At 40.7% G+C, this 24306-nt stretch overlaps 1 protein-coding gene across 2 annotated transcripts; it reads right to left on the minus strand.

The window, feature by feature from the left end:
* Nucleotides 1–353: 353 nt before the first annotated feature.
* Nucleotides 354–24306, minus strand: LOC127789119 (thioredoxin H-type). 2 transcript variants are annotated; one of them, XM_052317907.1, is made up of 5 exons: nucleotides 24214–24306; nucleotides 23624–23687; nucleotides 9559–9681; nucleotides 1306–1428; nucleotides 354–784 (listed from the first exon to the last, which is right to left on the minus strand). In XM_052317907.1, exons 2-5 carry the CDS (start codon nucleotides 23642–23644, stop codon nucleotides 632–634), a joined length of 420 nt encoding a protein of 139 aa, XP_052173867.1. In that variant the 5' UTR covers nucleotides 23645–23687; nucleotides 24214–24306; the 3' UTR covers nucleotides 354–631. The 2 variants fall into 2 exon arrangements, with proteins under 2 accessions (XP_052173867.1, XP_052173866.1); XM_052317906.1 differs by having other exon boundaries at nucleotides 24123–24300.

Consider the following 24306-nt stretch of genomic DNA (forward strand, 5'->3'; position numbering starts at 1 on the left):
GAGGCTAAGAGCGAGGGGCGCGGGCTGTTTGGGGAGGGGGGGGAGGTTGTGGCCGATTAGTGGGCCAAGCGGGCCAACCCAGCCCGCCACCATTTGGCTCGCCGGGCCGGGCCAAATCGGTCTAGCCTTAAATGGGCCAGCAAAATGCTGGCCCTAGCCCAGTGCCAGGCTGGGCCCCAACGGGCCAGCCCATCGGGCCAAACCCATTTTGCCATCTCTATCGGTCACTGTGAGCCCTAACCTTAAACATTTTACACATCTCAACACAAATCTGCCCAATATTTTATGCTATACAATGAAGACTGTTTTATAGATGTTCTAACAAATTCCAACCGTTGTAATAATAATAATAATAAAAATAAATGAAGTTAGGTTTATTCCAGGGAATTAACTGCATACAACACAAGTACAGATATTTGACATTTCAGGATCACAGTTCTTTACAAAGCCGATTCACAACAGACAGACCCTAGTTTTAGCTCCAGCCATCAATCCCTGGAAAGCACAGGAAAACTGTATAGAAATTTACAACCCAAGGAAGAAGAGGATGTGGATTGAGGACTAATCCCAAAAGAAGTCCATCCCCTGGCCACGGCCACTCATAAATAAAATTGGAATCACAAAAAACCATCTATTTCTGGAATGAGGCAAGTGAATCTGCAGCTGCAGTTATCTTCTTTTGTAGCTCTGGTTTGTTGGCTCCAACTAGTTTGTCGATTTGCTGCCCATCTCTAAGAAAGAAGAAGGTTGGAGTGGCTTTTATATCCCACGACGTACTGAAGTCCTGCACCCCGAAACAGAAATCATCACAATGCAACAACAAAAAAGTGAATCGGGTAAAACTAGTTGACTTCATTTGTTTCCTTGAATGTCAAGTGAATCGGGTAAAGCTAGTCGACTTGATTTGTTTCCTTGAATGTCAAATTTCTTAAACTACAATTCTGCTAAAGCAGTGCATGTATTGAGAAGTAAGGTCCCTCTGGCATACTTGGTTGTGCTGTTGCGGGTTGGCAAAGAGACGCTTTTGAGTAGTGTTTTTCTGCATTTTTTTGTATTGTTTAGCTAATACCAAAAAGCAGTTTTGCTTGACATCAAAAGTTGTTCTTTTTCTTTGGAGCTTTGCTAGGGAAGGAGAAGTAGAAGTGGAACAAAAAATGTTTTCAGACCAATAAAAATGATTTTTGCAAAAGTACTTTTTACCAGTAGTGATTCTTGCAACAGAAGTTTCACAGCAATATGAAGCAAGCAATTAATGAAAGCTTCTTTTTTTACTCATAATGTTTAAAATCTGATTGTATTACTTACAGTTAGTTCATCCACATCAACAGTCAGGAACATTAGGGAAGGGTAGCTCTCAGACAGCTCGCAGTAGAGTGGCGCAATCACTCTACAAGGACCACACCATGATGCACTGAAGTTAGCAACAACCTGTTGAAGAATTAGCTACAGTTAGTGTAGCAAAGACACAATAGATAATTTACAAACAAATCAAATCCCAATCAGGAATAAGAAAATGCCTAAGAATGCACGAGGTAGTAGCTACCCCACTTAAAATTCCATTGTACATGAACTCAGGAACGAGTATCAGATGCACATGCATATTTAGGTCTAGAATCTCCTTAAAACTGTTTCTCTGATACGGGAAATATATCAAAAACCCACCTAGTAGAATTAAGCCTTGTGATTGTTATTGTTATTGTTGTATGGGATATATATTGAAAAAGTTGAATGCGATATGTGAATATGTTGTGAACACTAAAATATAATGAAAAAGTATAATAGATTAACATATGATATTCTTATAATGAAGTAATGTACTTGAAATTAAATAAAATTTACAAGAAAAATATGTAATGTTAGAAAATTTTCCTCACTGACCTTTTTCTTTACAAACTTTATTAAATAAAAAAATTCAAGTGTCTAACACATTCCATACCCTAACAAGCTAATATTATAATAAATCTGGTTTCTCCTTCGCCCTCTCTTGTTATTATTTGTTATTCTCCTTTCCTTTTGCTTTCCCTTTTCTTTTTCCTCAACAATAACAATATTATGATTTGCTGCAACAGCAAGTCCAGCCATCCCCCTCGTCCTAATTGCCATTGCGAATGATTCCAATTGATCCGTTATTACTGCAACCATATCATTTCCAATCATAAAAAGGAATTCCAACTTCTTTGCAGGCCAAAATTTGATTTGACGTTGCAGCTCTCCAACTGAAATAGGAATAAACAAAACAGCAAGAGTCTTGTTCCCCTCAACAAAAATTTCTTCCAACAAGCAGCCTCCATTAATCTCTAACCAACCTTGAATTGTACTCCATTGGCCATTCACTTTGATTAAAGCACCGATTCCCTCACCATTGTAATCTTCAAACTCCGAGGTTGGTGTAGTCATATCCTCTCCCATCTTCACAACCTCTTTTCCTTCCTTATCTTCAATAGAGACTTCCAGGACCTCTATATCAACTATCCCTTCTCCAATATCTGAACTCCTATACCGTGTGACAGCAGCCTCCTTTTCCATCATCTTCTGAATCACATGGTTATTCTCCTGTTTAGTCAGTTCCAATTGCTCCTTTTCTACTAGAGCTAACACCTGTAACTAATCTACACCATTTGAAGTAATATTGTAATAGCAAGACTATGACTCACAGCAGCTACAGGATTGTGCAAGTCCTCAGCCTCCTGCTTCTTCCTTTGGTCCAAGTCCTTGTTGCATGGCTGTCTTTCATCATTGGCATGGAACCTATCTGCAATGTCATCCTCATCTTCCAATGCTACTCCATCAGCTTCATGCAAATATAAGCTGTGATTTTTGCTGATATCTATGTCTGATCTCTCTTCATTACTGGAGTTTTCAGTTACATCTAGCCGATCCAACTCCAAATTTTCCTCAGATTCCTTTTAGTCATAATTTGCAACCTTAGAGGCTCCTTCGATCTGTTGGCTGCTCTCCGTCGATCCATTAAGTTGCAGCCCATGCTTCCTAAAGATGGCTTCCAAGGCAAGTTCTTGCAACCTTGCTTTCTCCGTCCCCTTTTTCACAATTGCAGGCATCATCATTTTGACCATTAACCTCAGTTTGTCCTTCAACCCACTAACAAATTTTGATACAAAATAGTACTTTGTCAGGGTTGGCTGAGCACTCCACATTAGGGGCCTTAGCTCCTCAAATTTAACCCAATAATCTGCCACCGATCCCTCTTGCCTTAAATTGTTGAACTCCTCAGTCACCTTAGTCATGTTCTTCTTCTTCCCAAATTGGTCATGTAAATTTCCAGCAAGATCAGTCCCCTCGGCCTTCCCTTCCCTAGGCATTGGGGCGTGATGGGGAGTGAGGAAAGATGAACCTCTTACTTGAATTTCCAGTTTCAAGGCCAGTAGTTCCTCTGCCTCTTACAAGCCATAGGTCATAAGGAGGGTACCATGGTTGGGCAGAATTGGATTAGCTGCTACTCGGGGAGGAAAATACGGTGGAATCCGAAATTGATGTGGTGAAGACAACATGTTGAACATGTTGTTGATCTGCTGGCCATGCTGCTCCCTCATCTTCTAATGCCTCTCCAAACCTCTCTGCATTCCTTCTTGACAGGCAACAATGTTCTCCCATATGTTTTCTCTGATGGTCGCAATATCCCCTCGACTTTAGGTCATTGCCCCATGCATTTGTGTCATCCCGAACCTCAGCGCCTCCACCCTCAACTCTAGCTGCTTTAATTTGGTTCTTTCAGCCATCACTCAATTGTTCGGATTGACTTCACCTCTGTAACGGCCTCTTGTTAATCGCCTCTTATGCAGCTTTCAAGGGCCTCTTCAGAAACTTATTTTGATATTGAAATTCAACAACCCAAGCCAGTGCAACAGTTGCTTCCAGTTCAGCAACCTCAATTCCTGCTGCTAAACAGACTCCAAATCAATTTCCCAAGTCACTAGAATTCCATCCGAGATCGCCTCACAGTAGTTGCCTAAGAGAACCACCTGCCTCACAATAGTTGCCTTGGTCAAATAGCCAAGGATTCCTCCTGCTTCGCCTTGGCAATTCAAATTTGAATCGAAATTCACAGCCACAAGACTTCCTCACCTCTCGCCTAAATCAAGTCAGAGATCACCTAAGTCCACTACTGTTGCCGACAATCGACTATTATGAACTTAAATGGCTGCTTGCGGACATTGCTTTTGGATAGTTTTCAATCTCAATCACTCCATCACTCCAGGATTTGCTTCAATCGCAACTTCCTTTTTCGTTGTAATCAATGCCCTTGTCCTTCACCCAATCACCGTTCAAGGATGTGGAACCACTGGCTCTGTTGCGATCTGCTTAGAGTCATTGTCGAAGCTCCCCTGGCTTGCATTGTCTTCAATTCCGAGCCAAAGCTTGCCTTGCTTCACTTCGCCTTTCAAATCCAAGTTCAATTCCAAATTCAATCACTAAGGCTCTGCTTCCGATTCTTTCGAATTCAGTACCTTTGATTTGCAATTGAATTGTCGATTAGAGCCTAGAGTCCGCAAGAACTTGTTTCTCATAGTTGCCCTCCTAATTTGCTTCTGTAGTCAAGACTGCCTTCACATTTCGAACTTAACGCTATAGTTTACCGATTGTCAGACTTACTTGCGTTTACTCGTCATCGCTACAAATTCAAAATCACTGGACCTGCTTCCATGTTGTGCCTTCACTACTTGCCCAATCACTATCCATTGGCTCCTTAATCACTGGAATTTCACTTATCTCTGCCTTGGCTCACAATTGCCAAACTCTGCTTCACCTAAATCCACTGAGAGTTGAATCTGCTTTGCCTCCAATTTTGGACTTGATTAACTCAATCAAGTCAGTTGAGAATTTCTCCAGACTGAATCACACTCCGATGTTCAACGATTGTCACTTCCTCTTCCAACTTCACTCGAGTTCCGTCACTGGAACTCACATAGTATCCTCAATCAGTTCTGTAGCCTAGCATATGAATTTGCCTGCCGCTACTAGATTCCATAGTATCCTTCAAATTCCGAGAATCAACCTCCATTGGAATTTGCTACATAGAATCGCCTTGGTCAATTGTTACAACTTTCGAATCACAACTGAGAATCATCGGCTCTAATACCAAATGTTACAACCCTAGGGTTTGGCTAGGGTTTAGGAAGGGAATTTGGAAGAAATGGAGGGAGATTAGACTGAAAGAGGGAAAGAGATAGCAAGAATTAGAGAAGATTTACTGAGAGAGAATGAAGGGAATTTGAGAGAGGAAAAATGAAATTCAATTATCATTCATGAGCATGCCATCCTCTAACTACTCCAGCATATTTATAGGCTTACAATTGAAGGTGTTAACAGCTATAATAGAAATTCAAACAAAAGGAAAACATGAAATACGCATGACTTTTTTATCCTTGGGGATTCCTTGGGGTTGTGACAGGTAGGTATGTAAATGGGTCCCAACTAACCCCATTTAACATTAAATCAAGTACAAAAACAAGGACACAGGCATAAGGCTCTTTTGGAAATTTATTAAAACAAGTATGTAAATTGGGTTATAAATGGGGTTAATTGGGGGCCCATTCACATACCAACTCCAAGGCAAAGGGTCTTCTAGCTGTCTTGGCATTACAAAGGCATGGTGACTGATGACTTTTCGGAGAGTGCCTGAAGTGCTATTGCGCTATTGTGATCTAGAAAGAGAATTGGAGGTAAGAAAGTCTTGGCAGTGGGCTGTTTGTGCTGCCAATGAGGAGAAACCAAGGGCCATTGACTGAATATTTGTGTTTGAGGTATTGACAAAAGTAAAAATAGGGAGAATACATCCACTTGTGTGCATAATGTATGTCCATCTTGGTTGGGCAGCATACCTTCTTGTTTATCAAATAATCAAATACATCCCATATGTTTGTGATATTGCCTATGAGAAAGCACGCAATGATTTTGGTTGAATGCATATGGCTAAAGCTTAAAATCACTCTTCATTGGGCCTGATACATGAGCCTAGATAAGGGACCACCCAGAGAGGGTGGATTGGCCAAGTGATGGAGATGAATGCCTATGCCTAAGGATCCCCAATTGCTAGTGGTGTGTCTGGTTGCTGCCGGGCTCCCTTGCAGTACCGTGTTTGCATATGCTTGTATATTTTGTATCTTGGACGTGATGCTTATGCATTCTAGGATATGTGAAATATTGTGACAATAATGGTGGAAAATGCTCTAATAACTTATATATGTTACTTGGAATATGCTAATGACTTCGCACACATAAGGTAGGAGATGGCACAGTAGACAATGGCATGCTAGGGGCGTCATGACTAGGGACATGAGTCCCAGCCAACCCATCTCCAGAGACATTTTGTCCCTTCAAGTGAGGTTGTGTAGGCTTCTTGTGGTCAGAAAGAACTAACACACTTATAAAAATGGAAATGCACGAGCCAATTTAGGCCAGCACCCAAATGGCCACAATGGGCCAAGGACCTGAGGGCTTTGGCAAACCCCTGGATGTGGTAGAATGTCTTGGTCAGAGGGGCTTGAGCAGGTTCAGAGTGATCATCAAAGGCAAATGAAACCACAAAATCAGAAATCATAAGGATAAGATACGTGTTGGCATGGTGAAGGGCCTCAAGTGGCCTAGATGGCATGGGTTTCAGCCAACCTACACCAAAAAGTGAGATGTCTCGACCATGTGAGAACCAGGAGGTGCATTTGGAACTCACAATGCAATTGGAAGCGTCAAAATAAAAGGACTATTTTAGAGGTGGTCTAGTTAAAGCGAGAGGCAACCAGCCATGTGCACAGGGCATGTGACAGCAGGCACACTTTGCAGCAGCAGGCTGCATGTGAGCTCCCTAGTGTGTGAAGGTAGGCCACACACAGGAATCGTTGCACTAATGAGCTGTGCCCTACTCACCCATGGCAGCGTGAGGAGGCTGGAAAGGCAGGCCACATGACATGCTGTTCACAAACTGGGAGTTAAGGGTGCAGCCCACATGGGCTTGCCACTTGCACAGGGACGAGCCCATACGGCTAGCCTGTCAGGGTGCAAGCCAGGCCAGCATGTGCAGAGCATGCCAGTGGCATGCTAGGCATGTCGCTGCACAAGGGATACCCACAGTGTGGGGGCAATTTCCTAAATTAGCCATCATGGAAAAGGAAAAACTGTAATTTAACATTTAGGAAAGGAAAAAAAAATTCAGATACCAATTAATAAATAATAAGTAACAATCCTCTGAACCCAACCCTAGGCTGTGACCTCAATTAATTATTTGCTGAGGGCCAGTCATCTCGGTTTTGAGTGGTTCCCTGCGCACAAGTTGACAAGTATCCATTGTACTTAATTTGGACAAGGGTTAAGTTTGACCAAGTAGGGTTTGATGAGACCCTGAACCTCATGGCCCCAGAGGTGAGATGGTTGAGTCTTGCAACCTTTGTTTGTAGGAAGGTCACATTGCGCCTGGGGTGAGGGGGAACTGCCATGACAACATATCTTCCATGATGCACAATGGGATTAATCACCTAAAGAAAACTGTAACAGCCAAGTGGGTAACTCCTCCCCCTCAAACTCAAAGAATTGTCACAAACAGGCATAACCTTCTGACCTCCCAAACCCCAGAAGATAAAGCCACAAACATGCAGAGCAGTGGTGAAAATACAATCCATCAATCCACCACTGCCTGTAAACAAATATGAGATAATACCAACTCATCATGACTTGCCTTATTTTCTTAGGTTATAGGTGGTCAGAGTGGTAATAATGGCAGCTTACCACATGACAAAAGGAATACTAGGATGAGTACTCCTTATCCACACTGCAATCTAAGGAAAGCCAAAAGTTCCTTCTTTTCTAGGGCACTTATTAGGTCAAATCCATCTAACCCTGTCAGATGCATTATCCCTTATGAGACTGGTTCAGGTGTCAGATATGGGTACTTCACCAATTTGGAAAAGTCCACATGACATAGATCCAGACTGCTGCTGAGGCTTGAATCAATGTCCCTTGCCCACTAAACCTAATCCTTTACCATTAGGCCACCACCCAAGGGGGTGGTTTTCTTGCAAACCTGGTCTACTAGTAAACTTCACCAACCATCTGCTAGAGAGTAAGCTTTTCTGACAAAGGTGTCCACTAGGGTTGTGATCGAACCGAGCCGAGCCAAGCTTAGCTTTGCTGAGCTCAGGCTTGCCTCGGCGAACTAGCTTCCAAGCTCGAGCTCAAGCTCTACTCACATGAACCGAGCTCAAGTTTGACAAGCTTCTGGCAAACCCAAGCTTGAGCTTCGGATTTGCTAGAAATATTTTTAAAAAACTTGATATGCAAATAATAACCTTAAATTAAACCTGATAATCAATAAATATAACATCAGCATGATAATCAACTAATAATAACTTCAAATTACAATGAACATAATATCGTTCACTATAATTTAAAGCTTGATAATTTATGTTAAATAATATATTTATAAAATTATAAATAAATTTACTAATGTATTTATAAACGAGCCTGTTCATGAGCTATTAGCGAACTTCTAATTGAGCACGTTCACGAACAACTAATTAAACATGTTCGCGAATGAACGAGTTTCAAATTGAGCTTCAAAATTAGGCTCAAGGTCGGCTCATTTATCTTAACAAACGAACTCGAACGAACTTTTGTCGAACCAAATACCGAGCCACTCACGAATGGCTTAGCTCATTTTTGACCCTAGTGTGCACCATCCTTAGAGATGCCTTTTTCCACAGCCTAGGCAGCATGAAACCTTCCCCAGCCCCTGTTACTTGAGAACTTAACCCAACATCTTCTCAAACTGGTGCAGCAGAATTAAGCTCTGTCTGGTCAATTAAATAACAGCTCACATGCAACAAAAACTAGAAAACATAATTTTAAATGTTCATTAGAGAATTCCATCTAGACTGTTTACTAAAACTAAGTACTTCCAAACTGGTGCAGCAGGATAAGCTGTAGCCCATTAATTAAATACCAAGTCACATGTATCACAAACTGAAATATAGGCTGAAGTTCCAATTGAGAACTCAACTAAGCTTTTTCTGAAACTAAGGACTGGTTGCTAACATTCAGCATTAGTGAAACATAACTCTATGTCTTTGAATAAGTTCTACAAAAATAACACAGTTCAAAGCTACTATTAGAAAAAGGTAAACAATCTAGGGAGGGAGAGATATCTTTCTAAAGGAGGCTTGATGACAGCTCAAAAGAGAGTTCCCCACAATTCTTTGTTGACAATATAATCTTCTCAGGGAAAGTCAAGGGGGGCCACAAAAATTGACTTCTTGTGAAGAGAGTTTTAGTTGGAAAGTAGCAACCAAATTAAGCAAGTAGGAAGATAAATTACATGGAATAAATAATAAATGCAGTTTGAAGTATCATCATCGAAATTGTCAACTTCATGGTAACAGCTTTGAGAATGGTTTCTTCAAAGCCTTCCTTTTGTGCACAGTAGTTGTGAGTTCTTATAATTTCCCATCCTGAGAATATGATCTTTTGCAGAGAAAAAAAAAAAAGCCCAGTTCTAAGGAACCACATCGGTGCTCCTCAGCATTTATTACGACACATATTGAACATACTTACAATCTTGCCCTCCCTCCTTGCTTCTGACAGCTTTTCATCCCAACTCTCCTTGGTTGTGATGAGATGCACATTTCCACCAGCAAACTCAGCATTATGATCAGAGTCACCTTCATCATTACTAGACTGCAAATATGATAGAAATTACAACTATGTAAACTACATTAATATGGGGCACCAAAATATGCAAAATATGAGCATAACTTTTCTAAGGATGTTACTAGTAGATGTGCAGCCATATAAGACAAGATAAAATTACAAACAAGGTTATTTATAGTTAGGTCAAAATGGCTCCTATTATAGATAAGATGCATGGAATTAAGAGGTTTGGTCATGAGAGAAAAAGACTAATAAATGCTTTTATTAGGAGAGTGGATAGGATAAAAGTAAGTAACAAAAGAGGTAGAGGAACAACTTCTTGGTGAGAAACCATTCCTAGTGGGAACAAGGCTTGGTGTGCTGTTGTCAAATAGATTAAGGGTCACGTTCCTTTTTCTTTTTCCTTTCTTTTAAGTTAAAATGTTAAATTTTGACAAGAAAAGTCAAAGGAGAACCACAAACCTAGAGTGTTGTCAATTCAAAAAATCATGAATCAACAAAGAAATTATGGTTTTTGTGGAGAAAGGTTTTCCAAAAAGCTCTTTTATGAGTAAGAAATGGATAATAAAGATCAAAGAGATAAGAGGGTGAACCCAACAATTCATTGGTTGTAATTCCACCACCATAGGAAATAATCTTAACATTTTTTTATACAATATCATTTTAGGCAATAACCAAAAATATCATTTCAGGTAATAACCAAAAATATCATTTCAAGCAATAACTGATCCAAAGGAGAAAAAAATAATGCAAATAAGAGATAAATAACTCAAAAACTATAATAACATAAACATGAGCTTATGCTACTTAGTCCTTGCTTGTTTATTCCAAATGTCCTAAAGGCCATTCGGAACCTCAGCAAAGTCAACCATCTATTCCAGAGGCTAGTCCATCAAATGAAAAAGGGGAAGACAATAGTGATAGCAATACAACCAAGGAAGATGATATGGACTGGGCCATGCCTATTGCTCTAAGGAAAGGGTAAGATCATGTGTCAAATACCCTATTGCTAACCATTTAAATTGTGCATAGATCTCTCCTCAACTTAGAGGATTTATTGCAAATGCACTGAAATTCCAAGGGATATTCAAAGTGCCATGAATAATCCCAAGTGGGAGGCTGCAGTTATGGAGGAAATGAATGCCCTAGTGGGGAATAATACATGGGATATTGTGAAATTGCCCCTAAACAAGAAGGTGGTAGGATATAAGTGGGTCTTTACTGTGAAATATAATGCTAATGGTAGTATTGAAAGGTACAACGCTTGATTGGTTGCCCAAGAGTTTACATAAACCTATGAGATTGATTATGAGGAAACATTTGCTCCGATTGCTAAGTTGAATTCCATTCGAGTGTTACTGTCTATTGCTGTGAATTTAGATTGGCCGCTCTTCCAGTTTGACATTAAGAATGCCTTCCTTAATGGTGATTTAGATGAGGAGACTATATGAGGTTTCCCCCTAGTTTTGAACATGAGGTTAATAGTGGGAGTGTGCGCAAGCTAAAGAAATCCTTATATGGATTAAAAGCAGTCCCCAAGGGCATGGTTCAAGAAATTTAGCATGACCCTCAATCGATTAGGGTATAAACAAGGACAATTAGATCATGCCTTGTTTATAAAACCCACTGGAAATGAGAAAAGGGTTATATTAATTGTATATGTTGATGATATTATCATGACAGGTGATGATTTATGGGAAATTGACAACTTGAAGAGGCAACTAAAGGCTGAATTTGAAGTAAAAGACCTAGGAACCATGGCATACTTCCTAGGCATGGAGGTAGCTCGAAGCAAAGAAGGGTTGTTCATATCACAACAGAAATATATCCTTGATCTACTAAAAGATACGGGGATGCTAGCTTGCAGACCAGCTAGAACTCCCTTAGAAAAGGGCTGGAAAATGGAAGAAAAAGATGATGATATTCTGGTAGAAAAAGAAAGGTACCAAAGGTTAGTAGGGAGATTGATTTATTTGTCACTTATCAAGCCAGACATAGCCTCTACAGTAAGTGTAATCAGTTAATATATGCATTCTCCCACTCAAAAGCACACGAAGGCTGTGTTTCATGTTCTAAGATACCTAAAAGGTACTCCTAGGAAAGGTTTAATGTTCCAGAAAACTAAGAATAGGGGAATTGAGGGCTATATCAATGCAGATTGGGAAGGCTCTACAGAGGACAACAGGTCAACTTCAGGATATTGTACCAAGGTATGGGGGAATATGGTTACATGGAGGAGCAAGACGCAATCGGTGTTGGCTCGCAATAGTGCTGAAGTTGAATTCCGAGCAATAACTCAAGAGATGTGTGAGGTGATTTGGCTGGAAAGGCTAATGAAAGACTTGGGGATACCTTTATCTCAACCAACAAAGGTATTTAGTGATAGCAAATTAGCTATCAGTATTGTGAAAAATCCAATGCAGCATGATCGGATGAAACGTGTGAGAATAGATAGAAGTTTTACAAAGAGGGAGATTGAAGAATGAGGGATAGGTCTATCATATAGTAGAAATCAAGTGGCTGATGTTTTAACAAAAATAGTTGCAAGACCATGTTTTGAATCCTTAATTAGTAAGTTGGGAATGACTTGTATCTATTCATCAACTTGAGGGGAAGTGTTGGACGAGATTAAAATTCCAAATGGAGGCCTATCAACTCTCGGGCATAGATTAAAATCAGATTATCCTAAAGTTGTTTAATTACTTTTCAAGTTGTAGATATTGTTGTAAATTTGTATTTTATTTTTGTTTTATCTCCTAAAATTTAGGAGATAGTTCATCCTAGTTCTTAGGGGATAGATTACCTAAACCTTCTCCTACTTTATAGGAGAAAGATTAGGATGTAACCCGCATATATTTTCAAGCTCTCTTAATATCAATCTAAGCAAGCATTCATGGTTTTCTAAGGTTTGTTTCAGTATCAATCTAGTATATATTCCTATAGGTGTACAAGAAGTTGATATCCTCACTAAGGCTATGAACAAACAAGGGTTTGAGCGAATTAGAGCCAAGCTGGGAATGAAAAACATTTACTCACCAACTTGAGGAGGAGTGTTGAGGAAGAATTCTGAAATTAAAGGGATAAGAATAAGGTGTTTGAATAAAAGATAAAGAAGAAGAAGGATGATATCAAAAGAAGATAAAGCCTACAGCTGTTCCTAAAAGTTAGGAGAGGATTTTTTGAGTTTAATTCTATCTTTATTTGTTGTTGTATTGTAAATTTAAACTTGTATTTTAAATTCCCAAATTTTAGAGATAAATGATAGAAATTTGTTGTATTTAAAGACATCATGTGATCTAATGAAAGGTGTGAAAAAGTTATTTCCGTTCACCCCTATTACTTAAAGAGTATTTGTTCCCAAATTCTCTAAGTTTGTTCAATATGGAATAATTCCTTTCGTGTGGTGATAAGAAGAGATTGGAATGTGATAAAAGAGATAAGATGATAAGAAGAAGAGTTTTAAATTGAAGACAGTTGAGGAGATAAAGAAAGTATAAGAAATTACAGCTAAAGTAGTTCCATAAAGAAATGAGAGAACAATCTTTTAAGTTTGAATCAAGTTTGAATCCTATCTTATTTGTTGTACTATATTTAAATTTTGTATTTTGAATTCCTATATTCTAGAAGCAAACTAAGGCTTGCTCATGTATATATACCTCGTTGGAGATCAAATACAAGTGTGAAAGAATTCATTTTTTGTTCACCACCAGTTTTACCTCAAGTATTCCTACTTCGAGTTTTCTATTTGTTCATGATATCAGAGCCATCAATCTAGTGGCTACATATCTTATTTTTTCCTTCACCAAACAGTCAATTCAAGATGACTAGCAACCCACCAACAAGTGAAACCTTAAAGGGCATTGAGGAAAGATGTCACTTTACAATTCATGAAAGAAGACCTTCCTTTCCCTCAGCAACTCACTGCATTTAAAACACCTCAATGTTACTTGTCATATTCTAAGATACCTTAAAGGAACTTCTGGGAAGGGGCTACTGTTCAGGAAAAGGGAAGACTGAGGAATAAAGGGTTTTGTAGATGTTGATTGGGCTAGATCTATTGAGGATAACAGGTCTACATTAGGATATTGTACTAAAATATGGGGCAATCTTATTATATGGAGATGCAAGAAACAAAATGTGGTAGCTCAAAGTAGTGCTAAGGCAGAGTATCGAACTATAGCTCAAGGTGTGTGTGAGATAATTTGACTTGGAAAACTAATGGAAGACCTGCAGATACCTATAACTATCCCTACAAGGCTATACAGTGATAGCAAATCAGCGTTAAGTATTGTGAATAACCCAGTTCAACATAGCCAGATGAAACATGTGAGAATTGATCGACACCATGTTTAAACAGGAAATTAAAGATGGAGGGGTCAATCTTACCTATATTCCAACTGGTTCACAAGAAGCTGAAAGCCATGACTAAACAAGGGTTCGAATTGATAAAAGGCAAGCTGGGAATGAGAGACATCTATTCACTATCTTGAGGAGGAGTGTTGGAAAATATATGGAATAATTCTTGTCGTGTGGTGATAAGAGATTGGAATGGGATAAAAGAGATAAGATGATAAGAAGAAGAGTTTTAAATTAAAGGCAGTTGAGGAGATAAAGAAAGGATAAGAAGTTATAGATAAAGTAGTTCCATAAAGATAGGAAAGAACTATCTTTTAAGTTTAAATCAAGTATGAATCCTATCTCATCTGTTCTACTATATTTAAATTTTGTATTTTGAATTCCTGTATTCTAGGTGCAAAATAAGGCCTGCTCATGTATATATACCTTGTTGGAGATCAAATCCAAGTGTGAAAGAATTCATTTTTTGTTCACCTCTAGTTTTACCTAGAGTATTCCTACTTTGGGTTTTCTATTTGTTCAAAGGAGTTAAGGTCCTTGATGTGGAGTTCACAGCCAGTACTAACGAAGCATTATTTGTGTCCAGCTTCATTAGCGACCTTAAGGATGAGTTGAGGCCAATGGTCAAGATGATGCAACCTATGACAGTAAAGCAGGTTGCTGAGAAGGCAAAGTTACAGGAGCTTACATTGGAAGCGATTTTCAATAAGAACTTGATCGCAACAGTAACATAGCCTTCGTTCTATCAACCATTGGAGAGGAATCAAATAAATGTGAATTCTAAGGTTTACCCAAGACCAAATCCTCTACTATGGAGCAAAGAAGGAAATTAGGATTATGTTATAAGTGTGGAAATAAATTCAGCCCCGGCCACTGATGCCAAAGACAGTGGTTGAACATGGAAGGAGTAGAGAATGAAAATGAAGGAGAAGAATCGGCGAGAATTGAGTGACAACGAAGGCACAGTTGTAATAAGTTTCTTGGGAACAAGAAACCTCTCAAGAAGGGGGGGGGGAATTGTCATGACCCCAAGGGCATTAGTAGTAATTGCTCTTTTGTTTTTATTTTCCCTTTTTGTACCTTAGGCTGTGTAGAGTGTACTTCAGTTTGTTAGTTTGTTAATAACTGCATGGATGTAACAGCCTATAAATAGGCTATAGAATAGAAAATAAGCAGCTAAGGAATGAATGAATTCAATTCTGTTTTCCCTTTGTTTCATCTAAACCCTACCCCCTTTCTTCTGATTTTCTCCCTCTTTTTGTTATGTGTTCCCCCTCCATTCTATTCTTTCTTCCTCAATTTCCTCCAAATCCTAGGAAAACCTAGGGTCACGACAATGAACAAGACTGTAAGGGGACGATGGATAGAGGTTGCAAGGTTGCAGCGAGTTCTCCAACATTGGATCTTTTGATCTCCAAATAGAGGTGGTGACGGGACAACGAAGGCTTCTTCAACAAAGTTTGTTCAAGACTTTGTTCATGAATCTTGCCGGTCTTGGTTGATGTCTTCATTCTTTTTCAATCCTAAACTCCTAATCCCAAGCAAGTTTCATCATTTCTATCTTAAGAATTTTGATCCTTGTATCAGTTCCTAATTTATATAGTCAAAACTCAAAAATATATTTTTGAAGATTTATCTGTTTTGTAGGCATTCTGCTTTAGCGCACCAAAATGTGCACTGGAATGTCCCAAAGTGGCAAATGGAAGAAGCCTACCCTCCTTGTACAACATTCTGGGCAAAGTGGTGTACCACATCCCCATACCATGTTCCACGAACCAGGAAACTATAGTTCAAATATCCAATGAAGAGTAAAGACTTTTCATCTTTTCAATGAAGAATTCAGCATATTCAATGAAGAGTTCAGACCTTTCATCTCTTCAATGAAGAGTTCAGCATAGTTTTTTTTTTTGGTATGGTTATAAAAGTTTATATCCTTCATTTCATTTATGTGCACTTCACTTCACTTAAGCATGAACTTTGTGCTTATTGCTTAAGCTCCATAGGCCTCCTGCTTAACCGTGCTTAGTGCTTTTCAAGCATTGCCACAACCTAAAGATTCTTACAAATTAGAAAATGTACACATGCAACAACTAGAACAATAAAATGCTAAGCTCTAGTTTATACATGAAACCAACTATAAAGACCTGCTCCAAAATTGCTTATTCAGAGTTGAAAATTGTTCTTCCTCTAAAGAGATTCAGAGTTACTTCTGTGGCCAATCAAAAGGAATGATGTGCTCAGCTGCTCATAGGGTTGGGTGATAGAAGAGAAGGAGTGCAGAGAGGCACAACTTCCACCATTATTAGCAGAAACTTGTATTTGCAAATTCACAGCCCTGGTTTGAGAGAATTCCATCAACCAATACAACCACTCGCCACACCAAGCAGCAATGTTGTGTTAATTTCCTAAACAATCCTGGTCATCTGTGCCTTTACCATGCTTCATAAATTGAGAGCAATCACACTGCTGTGTTATTGTCTAGAATGCCCTTGACCTATGCATCATCAGCTCTACATAGAGCCAATTTACTTTACATCTTATCAGAAGGAGATAAGTTGTACACGACCAATTTGATTATCAAGGGATAATAATCTAAAAACCACAATAAAGATAATCATGAAGCTGCAAAAAATTCCATTACTTATAAGTCACAAGACTGCAGGTGAAACATGATTTGATGGCCGAAGACACAAAAGAAATGAGCTTTCATCATAATAACAAATAACAGTGGAAGTTCAACTAGTAGATGAGAAAGGAAACATCAAGTGTTTTAGATGACTGGAACCTCAAAAGTGCTGAAACATAGAGACAAACTCCTAAGCATATGAAGTTGGCCATTTAATTTATTTGGATGAAGAAAGATTTTTAATGAACAATGGACAAAGACCAGGATATTTATTATCCTTCTGAAATTGACTAAGCTGGTTATCAAAACCACAATTAGATATTAAATAGCAAAAGGGCTGATTCATGTGCCACAAGTCGCGACTGGAGTTACCGCAATTTTGATTTCTTCCTTGCTGGAACTTTTATCATTTCTTATTTCATTTACCCCTGTAATTCCTTTAATGCTGTAATTCTGTTACCAGAATGGTTAGCCTAGGGAAAGCACACGTGTAAGGGCTAGAATAGGACAAAGAAGGTTGTTGTAACAGCAAGGAAGGGTATGATCTGCTGTGGCAGCGCCCTTGACAAGGTTGTACATACTCTCCAAGGCACTCTTAGAGAGGATTAACGAATATCATCAAGGAATTCTGAATCTCTCTCTCAACCTTCTCTCGTATCTCCCTAACTCTCTTTCTTTTCTCTCCCTTTCTCACTCTCTGTTCTACTCTGCTTCTTCATTGTTGCAACTTCCTGATTCTCACCGAATTAGGAAAGCAACCATTGTCACGGCCTAGCAGTGACAACTAGATATTAAATAGCAAAAGGGCTGATTCATGGTTCAGATTCAGCAGTTGTGATGAATAAAAGGGTATTACATATTGGGTTTACCATTCCCAAAATTTACTTATCAAAAAAATGAAACAAAATTTAAGAACAACCATTCAAGGTGTAAAATATACCTTGCTTGCTTAACTTTGAGCCTTGAAAGACTTAAATCTAATCTTTTTATACTGTAGAAGCAAATGTTGGAACAGTGATAGATTACTGAAGATAATCTACTTGGATTTACTATAAAATGAAGAGAATTATACTGAAAAAGTAGGAAAATGGACTTTCGAGAGGTCCACTCTCTCCCAATATCTTCCTTCCTTCCGAATCCCCTCTCTATTCTACTATCTTCCTTATTTATATGTTGCTCCAGCTATGCTCGTCTAACAGAATCTGTTGTACGCACATGCCACCTGCCTCCTCTCCCCATAATGCCCCTTTAACCGTTTTTGTTTCTTTCCTCCTCTCCCTTATCCCTATTCTGCCCCTACTTCTTCCATCTATGGTAACGGAATTGTATGGGTCTTCTATCAATGCCTCCCCCCATAGAACTCACCTTGTCCTCAAGGTGGAAGTCAGGAAATTGTTGCTGGAGCATGTCATAGGCTTCCCAGGTGGCTTCCAAGGGTGGCAGCCCCTTCCACTGAATGAGTACATCCAAGCCTCTTAAGTTCTTACCCATTCCCGGCCTTACTCCAATAACGGCTTTCGATTCTACTAACATCTCAAGTTCTTCATTGAGCTGGCTAGGTATATCCATTATGGTAGTGAGCATACCGTTGGCCTTGCGTAATTGGGAAACATGGAAGATGGGATGAATGCTGCAAGTCGCAGGCAAGGATAGCTTGTAAGCGACTTGCCCAACCTTCTTCTCCACAGCGAATGGGCCATAAAATTGTGGTGCTAGCTTCTCATTAGGACGTGTAGCCAGCAACTTGCGACGGTAGGGTCCGATCTTCAAATAAACCATGTCTCCCACTTCAAACTGAACATCTCGCCTTTTCCCATCTGCCCTTGCTTTCATTTGAGCTTGAGCCCGCTGTACTTGAGCCTTTAATTCATCCAACATCTGATCCCTCGCAACCAGCTGTTGCTCCACTGCTGACACTAGGGTGGACCCCCTTTCGAACTGCAATAACCTCGAAGGCTCCCGTCCATAAACCACCTGGAAGGGAGTAAGTTTGGAAGCTGTGTGGTAAGAAGTGTTGTACCATAACTCCGCCCATGGTAGCCAGCTGAACCAAGCCTTGGGTCTTCTTGACGCAAAGCATCATAGATAGGTTTCTAGTGTCCAGTTTAAAACTTCCGTTTGCCCATCCGATTGGGGGTGGTAAGCTGTACTTTTACATAGCTTCGTGCCATGGAGGCGAAATAATTCTGCCCAAAAATGGCTCATGAAAACTTTGTCCCTATCTAACACAATAGATCGAGGCACCCCGTGTAGGCGTATCACTTCCTTTACAAAAATCGCAGCCACACTGCTAGCAGTAAAAGGGTGTTTGAGCCCTATGAAATGTCCATATTTACTCAATCTATCCACCACGACCATTATGCTGTCCATATTTCCGGATCTAGGCAAGCCTTTAATAAAATCCATAGCTATATCTTCTCATACCTGACCGGGAATTGGGAGTGGCTGCAAAAGGCCCCCAGGTGATAAAGCTTGGTATTTGTGCTGTTAGCAGATGGCACATTGGTTCACATAGCGATGGATATCCCCCTTCATTCTAACCCAGTATACATTCGCTGCTATCCGCTTGTATGTTTTCAAGAAGCCTGAATGCCCACCCAAACTCCCATCGTGCCCCTCTTGGAACAATGTAGGAATCAAAGTCGATCCCTTAGGCAAGTATAATCTGCCCTTGAAGAAGAGTTGATTATTGGCCCACTAATAGTCGGGTTTGGCCGACGGATCCAGCTAGATTTCCTTGATTAATTTCTGCAATTCCACATCTGCCTCCACTTCCTTAGCCAACTGTTCAAGTTGAATAACCATAGGAACTGTTATTGAAAGAAGACCAGCTGGGTGATTGATTCTAGAGAAGGCATCAGTTGTTCTCTCACCCGGGCCGATATTGGATATCAAACTGAAAGCCCATCAGTTTTAGCAACCATTTTTGGTGTTCGGGACTCACCAATCTTTGCTCCATGAGAAACTTCAAGCTCCTCTGATTGGTGTATATGATAAACTTCTGGCCCAATAAATAGTGCCTCCATTTTTGGACAGCGAACACTATTGCCATCAACTCCCGCTCATACATCGACTTATTACGGCCGTTAGGATTAAGGGCATGGCTGTAAAAAGCAATGGGGCGATGCTCTTGTATCAACACAGCCCCTAAACCTGATCCAGACGCATCCGTTTCCACCTCAAACCGTTTAATGAAATCTGGTAATGCCAACACTGGCAAGGAGGTCATCGCTTTCTTCAACCGGAAAGCTTTTTCTGCTGTTTCATCCCAACTGAACCCGTTCTTTCTTAGTTTTTCTGTGAGAGGCCAAGCCAACTTCCCATAATCTTTCACAAACTGTCTATAGTACCCTGTCAGCCCCAAAAACCCCCGTAATTCTTTTATCGACCCCGACCTTGGCCACTCAAGCATGGCCTTAACCTTGGACTGGGCAGCAGCCACCCCTTCGCGTGAGATGAGATGGCCCAAATATTCCACTTCCCGCTGCCTGAAATGGCACTTTTTTTTGTTGGTGTAGAGCTAGTTTGCAGCCAACACCTGCAGCACCTCCTTTAAATGCTGCTCATGTGCCCCCAAGTCCTTGCTAAATAGCAAAATATCATAAAAAAAAACCAACACGAATCATCTCAACTGACCTTTGAAGATCTCATTCATGAGGGACTGAAATGTTGACGGCGCATTGGTCAGCCCAAAGGGCATGACCAAGAACTCGTAGTGCCCCTCGTGAGTACGGAACGCCGTCTTCGGCACATCTTCTTCCTTAACTCTAATCTGGTGGTATCCGGCCTTCAAGTCCAGCTTTGAAAACATCGTGGCCCCATGCAATTCATCTAACAACTCATCAATCACTGGGATAGGAAATTTATCCGATACCATTACTTTATTCAAGGCCTGGTAATCTACACAAAACCTCCATCCCCTATCCTTTTTTTTAACCAACAAAACAGGGCTAGAGAAGGGACTAATAGTAGGTCTAATAATCCCTGCAGCAAGCATTTCCCGTACTAGCCTTTCAATTTCATTTTTTTGAACATAGGGGTAACAATAGGGCCTCACGCTTACCGGAGAAGCTCCTGGCTGTAAGTTGATAGCATGTTCTCGTGTCTTCCTTGGTGGCAGCCCTTCTGGATCATTGAATATGTCACCAAACTTGGCCAACACTTGCTGGATACCACCCTATGTAATAGCAGTGAATTCCCCACAATCTGTCGTGAGACACCCCAATTCAAGAAGCACTCCCTCCCCGCTGTCCTTTAGTGCTTTCATCATGACCTTCAAGGTGACAAGGGTTTTGCTTAAGCTGGGATCCCCTTGCAACGTGACCATCACCCCTCCTGTATTGAATCTCATAGTTAGGGACTTCCAATCAACCTGTACCTTGCCCAAGGTTGCCAACCATTTCACTCCTAGGATGACATCCGAACTGCCCAGCTCCAAGGGAAGGAAGTCCTCGGTTATCTCCAAATTTTGAAGAGAAAGAAGCACCCCCTTACAGATTCTGGCGCCTTGCACAGCAATCCCCGTTCCCATGATCACTCCATAACCCGCTGTCTCTGACCTTGGCAGTCCCGATGTCTGTACCAGCTCAGCTGAAATGAAATTATGTATAGCCCCGCTGTCTACAAGTACTACCACCTCGTGGCCATCAATCTGCCCTCGCACCTTCATGGTTTAGGGCGGGGTAAGCCCCACCACGGAATTCATAGATAATTCTATCACCTCTCCCTTAGCCTCCTGCACCTCCCATTCACCCCCTCCATCCGTCTCCTCTTCTACCCCCAGCTCATTCTTCTCTTCGTCATAAATTACCATGACTTGTAACTCCCTATTTTTGCAGCGATGCCCAATAGAGTACTTCTCATCACATCTAAAGCATAGGCCCTTCTCCCGTTTGGCCTTCAATTCTGCCTCACTCAGTCTCTTGAAAGGCGGATTACTCCTCTTACCGGCAACCGGATTCCGGTGCAACACAATCGCATTGGTCGTTGCTGGCTTTGGCGATGCTGGTGGGGCAATTGTGCTTATCGATCAGTGCTGGTTCGGAAATGGGTTGAAGTGAGTTGTTCCCTTATTTTGACCACTTCCGAAGGAGCCTCCTCTGACTACCATGTTTCTTTCCTCAATTCGTTGGGCCACTTCCATGGGTTGATCCAATCCATTCGGCCCTAGCATTCGCAGTTCCGCTCTGATTTCTGGCTTCAACCCATTGATGAATTGGCCCTCCAGCAAGACCTCCGGCAAGCCTTCGAGAGGTGAAGCCAATGTCTCAAAGCAAAGGCGGTACTCTCTAACTGATCCCCACTGCTTAAGGGCAAGGAATCTCTCTTCCAGGGTCCCTTCATGTGTGGACCTAAATCGGTTCCTTAGCATCACCTTCAATTCTTCCCAACTCCGTATCCTCCTCCGCCTTTGTTCCCATTGGAACCAAGCGAGCGCTGACCCATCAAAACAGAGAGCTGCGGATTCCAACTTCTCCAGCGCCGACAACTGATTAACGATGAAATACCTTTCAGCCCTGAAAATCCAACCATTTGGATCTTCTCCCTCGAAAATCGGCATTTCCAAGCGCCTCCCCTTGTAATCGGACCTTCATGCCCCTTCGACTCCATCATCCCCCTTGCCTCTGCCCATTCTCACTTCCAACGTTCCCTCCATGAACGAAGAGGAACCCTGTGGCATCACCATTCACTCCCGCTTCCCTTTTCTCCCTCGTTCCTGTTCATCCCAATGCGCCATCAGGAGAGCGAATTGATCCATTAGAGTGGCCATGTTTTTCTCAATTCCACTCACCGTCTGCACTTCCGATTTCAGCGACTCCAACCCACTGTACAACCCATCTATCCGCCCTTCCAGGTCACCTACTCGGTCACTAAGGTTCACCATGGGGATCAATTTTGCTACTCTGATACCAAAATGATAGATTACTGAAGATAATCTACCTGGATTTACTATAAAATGAAGAGAATTATACTGAAAAAGTAGGAAAATGGACTTTCGAGAGGTCCACTCTCTCCCAATATCTTCCTTCCTTCCGAATCCCCTCTCTATTCTACTATCTTCCTTATTTATATGTTGCTCCAGCTACGCTCCTCTAACAGAACGCACATGCCACATGCCTCCTCTCCCCATAATGCCCCTTTAACCGTTTTTGTTTCTTTCCTCCTCTCCCTTATCCCTATCCTGCCCCTGCTTTTTCCGTCTATGGTAACGGAACTGTATGGGTCTTATGGGTCTTCTATCAAACAGCTGATTCAACTAGAAATACTCTAGTTTATGGCTGATCATGTGGTTCCATCAGTATTACACTGACAACTATCAGAATTTTGAATCAGACCAGATCATTCTTTATTCAAAGATCAACAGGCAAGTCCAGTCTGGGACTGAATTCAGAAATTTGTCAAAATGGATTGAACTCCAATTATTCAAGAGTTCCCTCTAACTAAGGAATCTCTCTTAGCTACATATATGCCATGCAGACACGAATGATTGCATATTATAATGGAGAGACAAAGTGTATGAACAAAGCCTTGAGCCAACTACTAGGGATCACCTAAACAAATGCATTTCACCATGCCAATCAATCTAGGATGATATCTTCAACTCAATCATAGACCACCAAATCTCCTCTCACAGGAAATCATGCTATTTGGCCAATCCTTTTGTCCTTGACCTTTATGGCACAGTTATCCAAAGCAAAACCATGGTTCCACAACTTGAGAATGAAGAAGGAAAAAATATATATCTCCATCATATGTCCTTAATTATAATTGTTCAGTAATGTAGGGAAGAGAAATCAGAAAACATTGATTTTAACAGGAAGAAGGAACAAAATGTAAGAGTACTTAATAAGATTGAAAGACGGCACATACAATGACCACCAAAGAACTGAAGAACCACGGCCCCCCTTCTGTTTAAAATTAACTTGCTTGTCTAATGACTTTTCTGTTTACGCATTCATGAGGAGATAATGTTTTCAAGAACATTACCTTAGCAAAGCAAAGTCCCATCTTCAGAGATAGCCGATTTACTCAGAACCCTAGCCGCAGCAACCTGTATTTCAGATTCAATTCAAGAAAAGAGCAAAAACGGATCAAAATTATTGTATCTGGCAGTTGAATTCGAGAAATTAAATGAAATTAAATAGTGATCACCACGATGCCCAAAGATGGAACCAAAGAGAACGCCTTTCACTGTGTCCAAACCAGAGAATATGCTTTAAAGCCTTTGCCCAAATATGGTCAGATAACTAGTTAACATTTAGTTTGGCTCTCTGGACTTTACAAAGAAATTAACTATTGACAACAACAAATCTTCTGTAACCAAATATAGAAACGACAGCAAATGACCCTAACCTAAATTAGACAGAAATCCCGTTCAAATTAACCCAAATTACAGAAGGAAACAATCTATAATTTCTTCAACAACTGCGAATACAAAATCAAAACTAAATATATGCATGCATAGTTCACAGTTGGGGAAATTAACCTGGAATTGAGGTTCTAGGTCAGTTTAATCAGTCATCCGGGCAATACAAGTTAGATTTCCTCAGTGATTCCCGAAAGAAAAGCGGTCTCACCTTCGGTAGAACCCTCGTCAGTACGGCATAACTACGATGCACACAAGAAAAGCAATGAGAAAAGCTAGCTTTAGGATGCGGTCTAGGAAAAGC

Source organism: Diospyros lotus, chromosome 13, assembly GCF_014633365.1.
Source record: "Diospyros lotus cultivar Yz01 chromosome 13, ASM1463336v1, whole genome shotgun sequence".
NCBI lineage: Eukaryota > Viridiplantae > Streptophyta > Magnoliopsida > Ericales > Ebenaceae > Diospyros > Diospyros lotus.

Bases quoted from the DNA above. Each gene is read 5' to 3' on its own strand.
- LOC127789119 (XM_052317907.1), bottom strand. From the start codon at position 23,644: ATGGGACTTTGCTTTGCTAAG. The intron at 9,682-23,623 runs GTAATGTTCTTG...TCATATTTGCAG, and splicing joins TGGGACTTTGCTTTGCTAAG to TCTAGTAATGATGAAGGTGA. The intron at 785-1,305 runs GTAAGTAATACA...TTCGGGGTGCAG, and splicing joins TTGATGTGGATGAACTAACT to GACTTCAGTACGTCGTGGGA.